We start from the raw sequence: 13,368 nt of genomic DNA, 5'->3' as shown, positions 1-13,368 counted from the left end.
TGGTAGAATGCCCACCATCATATCGATTTCTTCAATGTTTCTTTGATGAGCAAGGCAATGATAGGTGCGTGCTATCCTGGAGTGTGCTCTGTCTCTGCAGACAAAAATATACCTCACAACAGTAGGGGCCTCGTCAGGCACCCAACCCAGGATGCATAGCATGTATATGTGAACAGTTCAATGACATTCAAACTTCTTTGTCCATGTTTCAATCCAATTTATTTAATCAGTAATCCCAACATCCTCCATGATTTTAAATATTCATATTTCGTTTCTTCGCTACAGTTCAACAAGTGCCTGCCAGGCTTTACTCATATGACACACAGAGTTTTAAGATTTTGCATAATCCAACTAGAAGAATTTTAATCCAAATGCATTTCGGGCAATTTTTGCCCTTCTCAGGGGTAACTACAATAAAATCAGAGTGAAACCATGTGTTATGAATATACATTACTTGCGCATTTTAAAAGATTCCTACAAATATGGCTCTTTATCATACCCCAAATTACCATGCTCAAACCAGTACAGTCTGCGCAGAGTGTATAAACTTCATCCAAAACAAACAGGGCTCAGTAACCATTTCTCCCTTTGCTCTGACTGATATAAGAATGATCTAGTCTCATCCCTACGCTGTCCTTCAGGAACACACCTGGCACCCTTCATTAGCTAATCTTTTTAGTCTCAACTGCAAATCTGACGTTTCACAAAGTGAAGAAGTCGACTTGGAAGCAACATTGTTAGACAGAGACAGATGTTTTACCCCTGGATCACCAGCTGCCTAGCAGGGACAATGGTGCTCTCACCTTAGGGATCCTCCTGGCCCTGCGCGTGGACAGTAGCTCACTGGTGGTGCTCAAGCTGTCTTCGTTGAGGCTGGAGGGCGAGGAGGGGATGGAGAGATGGGCCAGCAGCAGCATGTCGTCGTGGCTGTGCCTCTTGGAGATCCGTGGTAACCGCCGGTTCTTCCTCTCGGACACATTTCCAACTCGCAGGGAATGGCTACTGGGCTTAGAGGGAAGCTGTAAGAGTAACACCATCACTGCATTAATGTTAAACGCGTGCACAGAGATCAAACTATTAAATTAGAATATCCACGTAGGAATTAAGCGGTGAGATACAGAGTAACAAATAACTTTTCATTAAACGAAGTGCAAGTGTAAAGCATATGTTAACCTCTTCACTGCAGCGGCTATTACGCCGCAGTGCTAAGGGGGCGGGGCGGCCGCGCGGCGGGGCCGTGCTGGTGACGGAACCGCTCCGTCACCAGCGTCGGTTGCGCTGTGCTTATGACGGAGCGGTTCCGTCATGGCCCCGCCCGCTCAATAGAAGGCTCAGCGCAGGCGCGGAATTCGCGCCGCGCATGAGCGGCGGGCGGGCCATGACGGAACCACTCCATCATCAGCACAGCGCGACCGCAGCTGATGATGGAGCGGTTCCGTCATCAGCACTTAAGGGGTTAATTTTTAAGTGTTTTTGCTGCAAGAACTTTCAATGATGTCTCTTCCAGTCAGATAGTGACTGATGATTTTAGAGGTAAAGACAAGGCGTTAACACTCAGTTGGAAATTATTCACCTGACAACCATCAAGTAGAGGGCCATACTTTGATTCCCTCTTCGCCTCATGCCCCCACGACTCCTACAACCAGAGCTTGTACGTGAGACTCAAGGTATTTGATTTAAAGTCATAGCCTGCGATGCCACTGCCATTTTCACTAACAGACAGGCATTAACAAGTGGCTAATTGGCCCCAGCATACCGGGCATTGGTAGAGTAGGGACCCAAGATACTCCTTATAAGGGGGTTATTGCCTTGTGACATCTCCCCCAGCAACCAGAATGATCTTCATTGTGTGGGGAGGCAAAAAGCTGAGGGCTGGTTGGGGGAAGAAATTATGTAGTAGACCCCACTGTGGATGGGTGCATTCCTTCCAGAAGTGGCATTATTAGAAGACTTTGGGGAATGGGACACACTGGAGGATGACAATTTTAGGTAACGTAACCATTAATTTAGACATTAAATCATTTGTCACTTTGCTGGAAGGGGATAGCTTTCTCGGATCCCAAATTTCTGCTTAGGCATTCCCCTACACCAGATTTCAAGGATGTGGAAGGTATTCCACAATTCAGCCCAATCAAAGCAAAAATCATCTCAGCTCCATTAAAAGTCACCTAAATAACCTGAATATATAAAACACTCGAGATTCACACTCACGGCACTTTTTTGCAACCCCGATGGAGGTGGGAGGCAGAGCTGGGGGAATTGGAAGGAGAGTGGCAAGTTACTCTTGTGGCCCTTAGACAAATAGCAACAGCTTCAAGGCTTACACTAATGCAAATCCAGTTCCTACCTTGGTTATATTACACTATAGAGCAGCTGTGGCGAACGGGCAGAGGGTCATCCCCTATGTAATTACACTGTAACAGAGAAATGGGGAACTTGTCGCTCTCACTGTGGGGGTGTAAATATTACACAGCTACCTACTCAAAATTTTGTCTGTCTTGTCATTGGTTACACTAGATAAAGTAATCCTGCCTGTTTTATATTATTGATTAAATACAAGCAAACAGATATTAAAAACTGTTAATCGGACTTGGGTTGGTGACCACGAAAACAGACATTGCCCAATCATGGCGGGCAGCAGAAGCACCAAATATCGCTACATGGAAGGCTGCGTGTGAATGATGCATTGTAATAGAAAAATAGGTCTATGACGATCGTGGCTGCCCACAGAAATACAACTGGACCTGTGCTAACTGATAAAATTATTATCATGGCAATGTTGGATTCGGATCCCAGGCAATTGGTACTTGGTATTTTTTAGAATCACATCTCCTAATGTTTACCAGATTTACTGGCTGTGAAAGCAGTAATATGAGGTCATTATCTGCGCCATGATTTGTTTATTGTAGCTCGTTTTTAGGTCTCGGCTAGCAAAGGCTGCGCATGCGCAGTCTCGCTTGCGAGATCTTATGTTTTTAGGCAGATTTCACTAGCGGGCTTTAAGCCCCGCCCCTCTTTTCCATTTGCAGGTGTCACCGTGGACAGACATTGGAAAAGAGCTTCCAGTGACGTATTCTTTTCTCTCTTTGAGCCGTCCTACTTGGACTGGCTCACTTGACTTTCTCCCGTCGCAAAATAAATCTTATGTTTATGGGCCTATGTGTTTCAAACACATGGTCCCATAAAGATAAGCTCCGCGTTTGCCTAACGTTGCTTTCTTGAGTTAAACACGCCCTTCTTCCCTTGCAGAAGCCATGCCACATCCCTACACAGCTGCATCGTGAGACAGGTTGTCTTCGCACTCCTCCATTCACGGCAGAGCACGCAGATATGGATTTCCACTGGTAGGCTCCGGGTTGTTTCCCAGTCTCAACTTGCCATGCTGCCGAGTGCATTGATAGTTAAGTCTCCGAACCCGGTTCGCTAACTTTGTTAAATCTTGATCTGCACTTTCCAAACTACCTTCCCGTGACCTACTACACAGGGTCAGAACCCCTGCCTGAGCTCTGGGTGCATGTCAGGTTTCCTGTGTTTGGCTCTTGTGTTCACTCGATTGCTCTGACCTGGCCAATGGCGCTTCTCCCCCCGCCATGGCTACCCATGTCCCTGCTCTCTCATTGAGTGAAAGTGGCTGCTGGCCCCATGCCTACAGCCTCAGCAGCGCCGCCATCTTAGTGTCCCAGGAGCCGAGAGGCGGCAGCAGCAGAGAGAAGAGCGAGCCCAGCTCACAGAGAGGGACAGGGCAGGAGCCAAGCGGAGTCGGGAGACTCCGCGCCCCTAACCCTAACGGGGACTGAGGTGAGCCTAGACCTGCGCAGTTACTCTCCCTCACCACAGCTATGTAGGGTTCCAATGGGGTGGGGTGTTGCTGAAGTACTACTCTGCAGACTCAGGGGAGAGCCGCTCTAGCCACCCTCACTACAATTGCCTCACTTCACCCCGTGGGGCCAGCGAGGCTCACGTTCACCGGGCTAAGCCTTGCGCATCAAGATCGCCAAATTGTAGGGGCTCTCGCGCTGGTCGCAATACCGTTGCCCACAGCAGCGTGACCAGCGTGATCAGCCTCGGACCCTGCTGCCGCAGCCCACAGGGCCCACACGCTGCCAACTGGGTCATTCAGCGAAGCTCAGTACCTCTTCGTGTGTGGCAGGGGGGCTCCCAATGGAATACAGCACCTGCTGCCAGGCAGTCCGATCCAGATACGGGCCTGCCGTACACCCGCCCGTCAGAGTTGCGGAGCCCTCTCCCAAATTGGACCAGCCACACCGCTGCTCTGCCTCACCTTCGGGGAATGCAGGCATTCTTCCCCATATCTTTGGCCTCGCCACAGGCGCCGGATGGCCGTGGAGGCGGCTGCAGCATCAGTAGGCCTGGATCTGTGCTGCGTCGCAGATAGCCACAGCTCGCGATACGGCACAGTACATTTTCAGCACGTCTTTCCTCCAGGGGATTATCGGTGCTTCCCAGCCATGCCCTCACAAAGTACTTTTATAACTTTGAAAACAGTATATACTTATGGAATGAGTAAGAGTGTTCTTAGAAAACAATTGGTGGGATATAGAGCAAACTTGCAGAATCCCAGCATAACTTCAACCTTTACAACAGGAATCAAAAGATCAGAAGGCATGTGCAAAAACATATTCATACTTCTAATTTAGCACTTCATCTGCCTTAAATAAATATACTCTAATTCATACAATTTTAAGCTGTCAAGAAATAAGCCTCTCTGAAACCGATTTCAAGTTTGTGTGATGCATAGCAGTAGCCATTTTGTGTTTCTGAGCTACTTTGTGGATTTCGTGCTCCAAAAGCCCATCAGCTCCTTCACCAACTTGCTAACCTCGTAACACCCCTTACTCTCCAGTATGTCAGGGAGTGTACCCTCTTATACATTGCTTAACTTACCCACCTGTTACTTGACTTTACCTATCTATCCTTCAAGTCCACTCATCCATTTTGTCACTCACCCCTCCATTCTTTCAATCACTGGGCAATTCTTCACTTACTCATCCATTCCTCAGGGCCACCCTTCCATTCATTTGCTCTAGCTTGATATTACTTGATTACACATCCACTCCTTCATCATATATTCATTACTTCATCACGGATCCACTCCTTCATCACCTATCCATTACTTTATCACACATACACTCCTTTATCACACATCACATCCACTCCTTTATCACACATCACATCCACTCCTTCATCACACATCAAATCCCCTCCTTCATCACACATCCACTTCTTCGTCTCACATCCACACCTTCATCACACATCCACTTCTTCGTCACACATTCACTCCTTCATTGCCTATCCATTACTTCATCACACATCCACTACTCTCTATCTACTACTCTCTCTACTACTCTACTACTCTGTACTACTCTCTACTACTCTACTACTCTTTATTACTCTCTCTCTACTACTCACTCTCTACTACTCACTACTACTCACTCTCTACTACTCGCTCTACTACTCACTCTACTACTCACTCTACTTACTCTCTACTACACTGTACTACTACTCTCTTGTACTCTACTACTCACTCTCAACTACTCACTCTCTACTCCTCTACTACTCACTCTCTACTACTACTCTCTACTACTCACAACTACTCTCTACTACTCACTCTCTACTACTCACTCTCTACTACTCACTCTCTACTACTCACTCTACTACTTTCTACTACTCACTCTATCTACTACTCACTCTCTAGTACTCTCTACTACTCTACTCACTCTCTACTACTCACTCTCCACTCTCTCTACCTCTCTCTCTACTACTCTGTACCTCGCTACCTCTACCTCGCTCTACCTCTCTACGCGCACACATATGCACATACATATGTATATATATGCATATGCATTTATGTATGTGTATATATACTTACATACATATATATATATATATATATATATATAAACATATATATATATTTTTTATTTTTTTTGTATTTGTATTTAAATTTATAGGGCGCACAGCTACCCACAAGAGGTCTCCCGGCGCCAAAGAAGCAAGGGTTAGCGCATCGCAGGTGTTATTGAGAGAAGAGCCAGGTCTTAAGCTCTCTGTGGAATTTCAACAAGGATGGTTCGAGTTTCAATGACGCCGGGAGGGAGTTCCAAAGCCTGGGGCCGACGCAAGAGAAGGCGCGCCCGCCCATTCTCATTAGTTTGAAGCGTGGAATTTTGAAATTGCCTTGACCGGATGATCTAAGGGGCCGCGAGGGAGAGTACTGTTGGACAAGAGCCTGGGGGTAAGCTGGGGCTGACCCTTGCTTGATTTTGTGCATGAAGCAGAGTGCCTTGAATTTGACATGATTGGCAATGCGGAGCCAATGAAGGTCTCTAAGAACAGGGGAGATTGGGGATCTCCATTGGACCTTACGGAGGAGCCGGGCAGCTGAATTCTGGACTAGTTGAAGCTTTCTCTGGAGCTCCAGTGTGACTCCGAGATACAGTACATTGCAGTAATCCAGGCGGGAGGTGATTAGGGCATGGACCACTGAGCGTCTGGTCCCTACTGGTAGCATCCATAATATTTTTCTAAGCCAGCCCAAGACGGAATAACACGTGGCGGCCACCTTAACCACTTGGTGTCGCATCGAGAGCGAGTCATCCAGGACAAAACCAAGGTTACGAACCTGGGTCACTGGGAGAGGTGGAGGACCCATTTCTGGAGGCCAGTGCACAGGGCTCCAGAGATATTTCTGTTTGCCCAGAATGAGCACCTCCGTCTTGTCTCCATTCAGCTTCAAGAGGTTCGTCTGCATCCATTCAGCCACTCGGCTGAGTCCAAGTTTAAGGACAGATGGAGCATTCTCTGCGGCTGAGGAAAGGGAGAAGAGGATCTGGGTATCGTCTGCGTATGAGTAGAGGGAAAGACCAGCGTCTTCCACGATGGTGGCCAGGGGTCTCACGTAGATATTAAAGAGCATAGGGCTCAGTGAAGACCCCTGCGGGACGCCATACGCAGATGATCAGACAGAGGAGGAGGAACCGGAAGAGACAACCTGGAAAGTGCGTTTATTCAAAAACGAGACCAGCCAGGCAAGGGCAGGGCCAGTCACGCCAGCCGTTCTCAAGGCTCGCAGGAGGATGGAATGTGAGACTGTGTCGAATACGGCGCTTAGGTCTAAAAGGATAAGCGCCGCAGTCTCACCCTGGTCGAGGCGGGAACGTAGGTTCTCAGTAACCCCCAGGAGGGTAGTTTCAGTGGAGTAGTGGGGGCGGAATCCTGACTGGGACGGATGTAGAAAACCTGTGGTCTCCACGTGAGAGGAAAGATGGATGTTAATGTGTCTCTCCAGGATTTTTGAGAACACGGGGAGCAGCAAAATAGGCCGGAAGTTAGCGAGTATCTTGAGGTCTGCCCCGGGTTTTTTTTAGGAGTGGTACCACCAGGGCTCTTTTCCATTCCTCCGGGACTGTGGATTTCCGCAGTGAAGAGTTCCGAAGCTCATGGATGACTAGTAGAGCCTCAGGAGAGAGCTGGCGGAGAATGCTCATGGGGATTGGGTCCAGGGGGGGAGCCGAGTTGACCTTCGTCATGTGAGTGAGTAGTGAGATGGGGTCTAACAGAGGCCAGTTTGAGATCTGAGGTGATGGGCTCAAAGGGTCCATGATGGAGGGACCGGGAAGAGGCTTGGAGGGAACAGAAGAGTGTTGTAGATAGTTTCGACTTTGGATATAAAGAAATCCGCGATTTCATTGCATTCCGCTTCTCCCAGCACTGGAGGCGTGGGGGCGGTGTTAGAGCCAGCTAGATTTTTAACCATAGAAAAAAGGGGTTTCGGCTGGTTAATAGAGTCTGAGACAAAGAGGGCTTTAGCCTTTCTGCAGGCTTGGTGGTATCGCTTGAGGGCCGATCGGTAGGTTAATTTATCGCTCGAGGCGTAGGTTTTCCTCCAAGATCTCTCCAGATGTTTGCATTCGGATGTGATGGCTTTCAAATCATCCGTGAACCATGGGGCAGGGGTAAGATGGGAAATTGGTCGTCTTGGGCGGAGCGGCAGGTGGTGATTGATATTGGAGGTGAGTCAGTGGGATACTTCCTGAGCCAGGGAGATACACCCAAGATTGGTATCAGGGTGGGTGGCAGAAAGAGAGGCATTAAATGCCGGAATGTTCAGTTTGGACCAGGCTCTGAGGTTGCCCGTAGGGCCAGAGGGAAGCATGCCCTTGGTAGTGTCCGCAGGCATAGTGAAAAAGATGGCAAAGTGGTCAGACCAGTCAAGGGGGAGCGCAGGGGAAGTGCAATCAAACAGAATATTGGAAATAATGGAGTCGAGCAAGTGGCCAGCCTGGTGGGTTGGTCCTTGATTACGCAATGTTAGGTTGATGGCCTCGCAGTCGGATAAGAACGTTCTGCTTAGGTCGTTCAGTGTGTCTTCTAGGTGGAGATTTAGGTCTCCTACAATCGTAAAATTGGCTGCCTTCAGAGCGTGTGGGGCAACGTATTCAGCAAATGAGGCCAACCACTGCGTGGGTTTATCAGGGGGGCGATAAATAAGAATGCCCGATAGTGTCAGTTGAGGGGAGACCGCAAACTTGAATATAGCCGCTTCACAGTTAGGGAAGGGGGCAGCGTTAAGGGAGCAGGTAGTTATCTTTAAAAATGATCGCTATCCCACCCCCTTTCCCGGTGGAACGATCCTGTCTGACTATAACATATCCAGGTGGCAGGGCACTAGCCACGTCTGGGCCGGAACTCGAATGGAGCCAGGTTTCTGTTAGAAACAAGGCATCTGGCTGAGAAGAGACTAGTAGGTCGAATATATGATCTCTGTTTTTAGGCAGGGATCGAACGTTAATGCTCCAGAACTTGTTGTATGGGGGACTTGGTGGCATTGGCAGTGCGGGGTTGCATGACAAAGTGAAGTGGCACTGAAGGCATTTAAGTGGCGGTTTAAGAGAGCAGTCCAAAGCGGAGCAAGAGGGGAGGGGGCGGTTAAGTAGATAAAGCTCCTCAGAGGAGTAGGTGATTGGGCTATGGGGCGTTGATATGGCCTGAGCAGGGTTTCTGGTCGCCGGGCGCCTCAAGGCGGGACGGGTGCGGACGGGCGCAGACGGGCTTGCATTTGGCGCGCCTGCTGCGTGTACGGGAAATGGTGTGTGTTATATTGAGGTGGGAAAGGGCCGGGGTAATCTCGTTAGAGGAGGGCGGGAACGAGTCAACCCCCAACGCGGCAGAGTTAATTCGTCTGCGCGAGGACAAGCAACATTATGACAGAATGGCACAAGTTATTAAAGCACAGTAATAATACACTTTTAAAAAGAAGTAAAGCAGGTTAAAATCGCTGCTAACAGACCTCCGGCTTCCGCCTCAGAGGAGTCACAATCACTGGATCTAAAGGCAAGTGGGAGGGCAGGAGGTTAAGTAGCCAGATGGGCGGGGCTATCTCGTTAGAGGAGGGCGGGAACGAGTCAACCCCCAACGCGGCTGAGTTAATTCGTCTGCGCGAGGACAAGCAACGTTATGACAGAATGGCACAAGTTATTAAAGCACAGTAATAATACACTTTTAAAAAGACGTAAAGCAGGTTAAAATCGCTGCTAACAGACCTCCGGCTTCCGCCTCAGAGGAGTCACAATCACTGGATCTTAAGGCGAGTGGGAGGGCGGGAGGTTAAGTAGCCAGATGGGCGGGGCTATCTCGTTAGAGGAGGGCGGGAACGAGTTAACCCCCAACACGGCAGAGTTAATTCGTCTGCGTGAGGACAAGTAACGTTATGACAGAATGGCACAAGTTATTAAAGCACAGTAATAATACACTTTTAAAAAGAAGTAAAGCAGGTTAAAATCGCTGCTAACAGAACTCCGGCTTCCGCCTCAGAGGAGTCACAATCACTGGATCTGCATATCTATATAAATACAAATATGAATGCATGCATACATATACATATATGCATACATATGCATGTTATGTACATGCAAGTTTGAAAAACACTAATAAAAGCAAAGCTAAAAGCCACCTAGTTACAAACAGAATTGCTTTAACTTAAACGAGGGCGAGACCTTCTGCATTTTCATTGCTTGTTTAAACACGAAGTTAATACTCAAAAGAAAATAAAACTCTTTATAAAAATCGCAGAATGGGTGGCTAGTCCAAAGAAGGAGTTTACCTTCTAATGGTTGTTCCAAAACTCCTGAGCTGGGTGGCTAGTCTAGAGCAGGTATTTACTTGTAAATGGTACTTCCGAGACTCTTGAGCTACAAATAGTGAGCCAGGACCAGGCGTTTACTTGTTAATGGTACTCTCAAGAGACTTGAGATGAGGTGAGAGCCAGTCAAGAGGAGACGTTTATTGGTTAATGGTAGTCTCAAGGCGCCTGAGGTGGATGGCAAGCCAAGAGCAGACATTTACTTGTTAATTGTACTTTCAAGAGACTTGAGATGAAAGCCAGTCAGGAGGAGAACTTTAATGGTTAATGGTAGTCTGAAGGTGCCTGATGTGGATGGCGAGCCAGGAGCAGGCATTTACTTATTATTAGAACATTGGAACGTTGGGAGCTCCGTTGAAAACAATGGAGTGCTCTGGGCTTATAATGGCTGGTATAAGCCTGGAGCTCAAACATTCCAATGTTTCTTTGCTCACAGCTTTGGCTGTGAACAAAGGCTTCAGGGAGCCTGAGGGGATTCCAATCCCCTCACGCTTCCAAAAGGCTTTGTTTTTTTGATAGAACATTATGTCCTCTAGTGACAGAATGTTCTAATAGCCTTATAGCCCTTCGTAGATGGGCTATACCGCTATTAAAGTCCCTCTCCCTTGTTAAAGGCCCTCGCTTTCGGCTCTGGGTCTTTAACGCTGGAGAGGGCCTTTAATAGCCGGTATAGCCCTCTTCGGCGGGCTATAAGGCTATAATGGTACTCTCAAGAGACTTGAGGTGGGTGACCAGCCAGGAGGAGAAGTTTATTGGTTAATGGTAGTCTCAAGGCGCCCGAGGTGGATGGCGAGGTCAGGAGCAGGCGTCTTGTTAATTGCAGGTTCAAGACTCTTGAGGTGGGCAGCTAGTCCGGAGCAGGAATTTACTTGTTAATGGTATGCTTAAGATGGTTGACAAGCCAGAAGCAGGCGTTAACTAGTTAATGGTACTCCCAAGACTCTTGGGGTGGGTGGCCTGTCATGAGCAAGTACCTACTTGTTAAAGGTAGCCCCAAGAGTTTTGAGGTTTTACACAATCCTGCACCATCCTCCAATGCATCATCCTTCTCAGAACCTTAGTTTTACAAAATAAGTATTTGTCTGGGGGAGCATCCTGACCACAGAAGCCAATACCATGAAGTTTGACCTTCTACTCTTCCACATGATCACAGCCAACCTTTGTACATTACCGGAATGGTGCAGGGGCATCATTCTGAATGGACACATCTCAGGGGAGAGGTGGGAGTGGAAGATGCCAGTTAAATACAATAGGATACTCTTTCGCAGTAATATCAACCGGACTACTGAAAGTGAGCACAGTCCTGGGGCCGATATGCAATAACTTTAATACTCCACAGACTTGCAATCCATAAAGGTTTAGGGTGTACATTCAGTTATGCAAGTTTCTATATTCTCTTCCGAGTATTTAAGCAATTCAAGACTAGTGAATTAGAGTAAATCTGAAATGGTATTTAAGTAAAGGTTTACAATACTGGTGCTGGCTGCAGAAATATCACGAGTTACCCAGCATTTCATAAGTAGGTCTTTGGTTGCACATCCTTTTTCTTTCATGAGCAGTTTTAGTACACCTAAATCAAAAGTAAACCTTGTTCCTGTCTTTGTAAATCTTCCCTCAACCAGCATCCCCGTACTATTTCAAACTTTGAACCTGCTCCCTTGTTAGGATACAGTAGCTTCCTATAGAGAATACATTTAAAAGTATACATTTGGATGAGCTGAAGATGGATTAAAAATCATCTGATCTTGAGACAGAATGGCTACCTGATAGAGGCTGTCAATGACTTGTTCTGTATTGTATTGTATTGTATTAATATTTATACCGCGCAGCTGTCACCCTACGGGTATCCTGGCGCCAGAAGGAATATTCAGATGGAAAAGAACAATACAGCGGAGTTTGTGTCAGATGGAGTGACACAACGTTTGATGAGCCTGGGGTCGAACTTTAGGTTTTGGCAAAGAGCCATGTCTTTAGACTCTTTCTAAATTCCAGCAGGTTGTCGATCAGTCTAATCTTTTGAGGCAGCTCGTTCCACAGCCTTGATGCTGAGGTGCAGAAAGCTCTACCAGCTAGCCTTGACTTCCTAATCCTGGTGGTTGCTGCCAGCCCCAAGCTAGAGGAGCGCAGTGACCTAGCAGGTTTGTACCAGGTAATCCTTTCCTGCAATGTGTGGACAGTACTATCGCCTGCATTAGATCTTCTACGAGTGACCACAAGTTCAACACCCTCCATATTCCTCTTCAATTACAATAGCGTCTGGGTTCTATGCTACCGTGATAGGTCGCTATCGCATGCCAATGTGTTGAGAAGTCTGCTGTAACCGGAAATTGTTTGGAGGTTTTCCCACCATTTAGAGAAATGGAGCAGTTTTAGTTCATTCTGGTGTGGCTGTGGTAGTTTACTATATAACAGGGTTCATATACAATCCAGTAGCATGACCAGTAAATGCAAGAACTGAAGCTGGAACTGCTGTTGATACAGTGAATCCCTTGCCTCCTCATCATTCTTTGTTCACCAGATGTCCTTCGTGGCCCTTATGATACACAACCTCTATGATATAAAGGTGAGCCTGCTTTTGACTCTTCATTAATTAATTGGAAAGGTCTTCCAATTCCGTGTTGCAAGCATGGCAACTTTGAGCTCCACATTCCTTTGACACCTGATGTCTCAAACCAAATGTGATTGGCCACTTCCACCCACTTTATTTTTTAATTTAAAAAAGAATGGTGAAGGCTTTGATGAGAGCTCTACAGTTTCGGGTATAGATGAATGAGTTCATTCTTTTTTTTTGCTGTATCATTAGTTCATCATATTTACATAATCACCTTCCATTTTTTGGAAGCTTATTTATGGAATTTAAAGGAGAACTCCTTGGCGCAACGTATTTTACTGGCTAAGATTCCATATCTGCCTCAAGTACATGGAATACAGGCTTTGGTGTGATTTGGTTTATGCTGTGCACATACTACGACTCAGTCTCTGCAAGTCTGTAGATGAAGTGTGACGTGTCATTGCTTGATGTGGCGGGGTTCTGCAAAAGGGAGAAATGTGGTTCCTTGGTGAGGGCCTGGTGGGGACTGCGGATCTCAAAGTGCACGCTTTCCATGCTTCCATGAGATAATGAGGAAGGGTTCCAGGAATGTATAATACTGGTTCACCTCAGTGAGGCCTATTCCAAGAAGTATTCAGAATAGACCAGTATTTAG

General features: G+C 47.1%; 1 protein-coding gene across 3 annotated transcripts in view; it reads right to left on the bottom strand.

Moving 5' to 3' along the window:
* DENND2B (DENN domain containing 2B) overlaps nucleotides 1-13,368 on the bottom strand; it is a 1,017,138-nt gene that overhangs the window by 290,757 nt on the left and 713,013 nt on the right. For all 3 annotated transcript variants that reach the window (XM_086955999.1, XM_086955998.1, XM_086956000.1), the window contains one exon: nucleotides 804-1,019. In XM_086955999.1, the coding sequence (XP_086812125.1) occupies nucleotides 804-1,019 (216 nt within the window). The remainder of the gene's footprint in view (nucleotides 1-803; nucleotides 1,020-13,368) is intronic.

The sequence above is a fragment of the Lissotriton vulgaris genome, chromosome 2_1, assembly GCF_964263255.1.
Source record: "Lissotriton vulgaris chromosome 2_1, aLisVul1.2, whole genome shotgun sequence".
In the NCBI taxonomy this organism is placed as follows: Eukaryota; Metazoa; Chordata; class Amphibia; order Caudata; family Salamandridae; genus Lissotriton; species Lissotriton vulgaris.
Note: the sequence above shows the minus strand (reverse complement) of the source record. Positions and strands in the feature narration are given on the sequence as shown.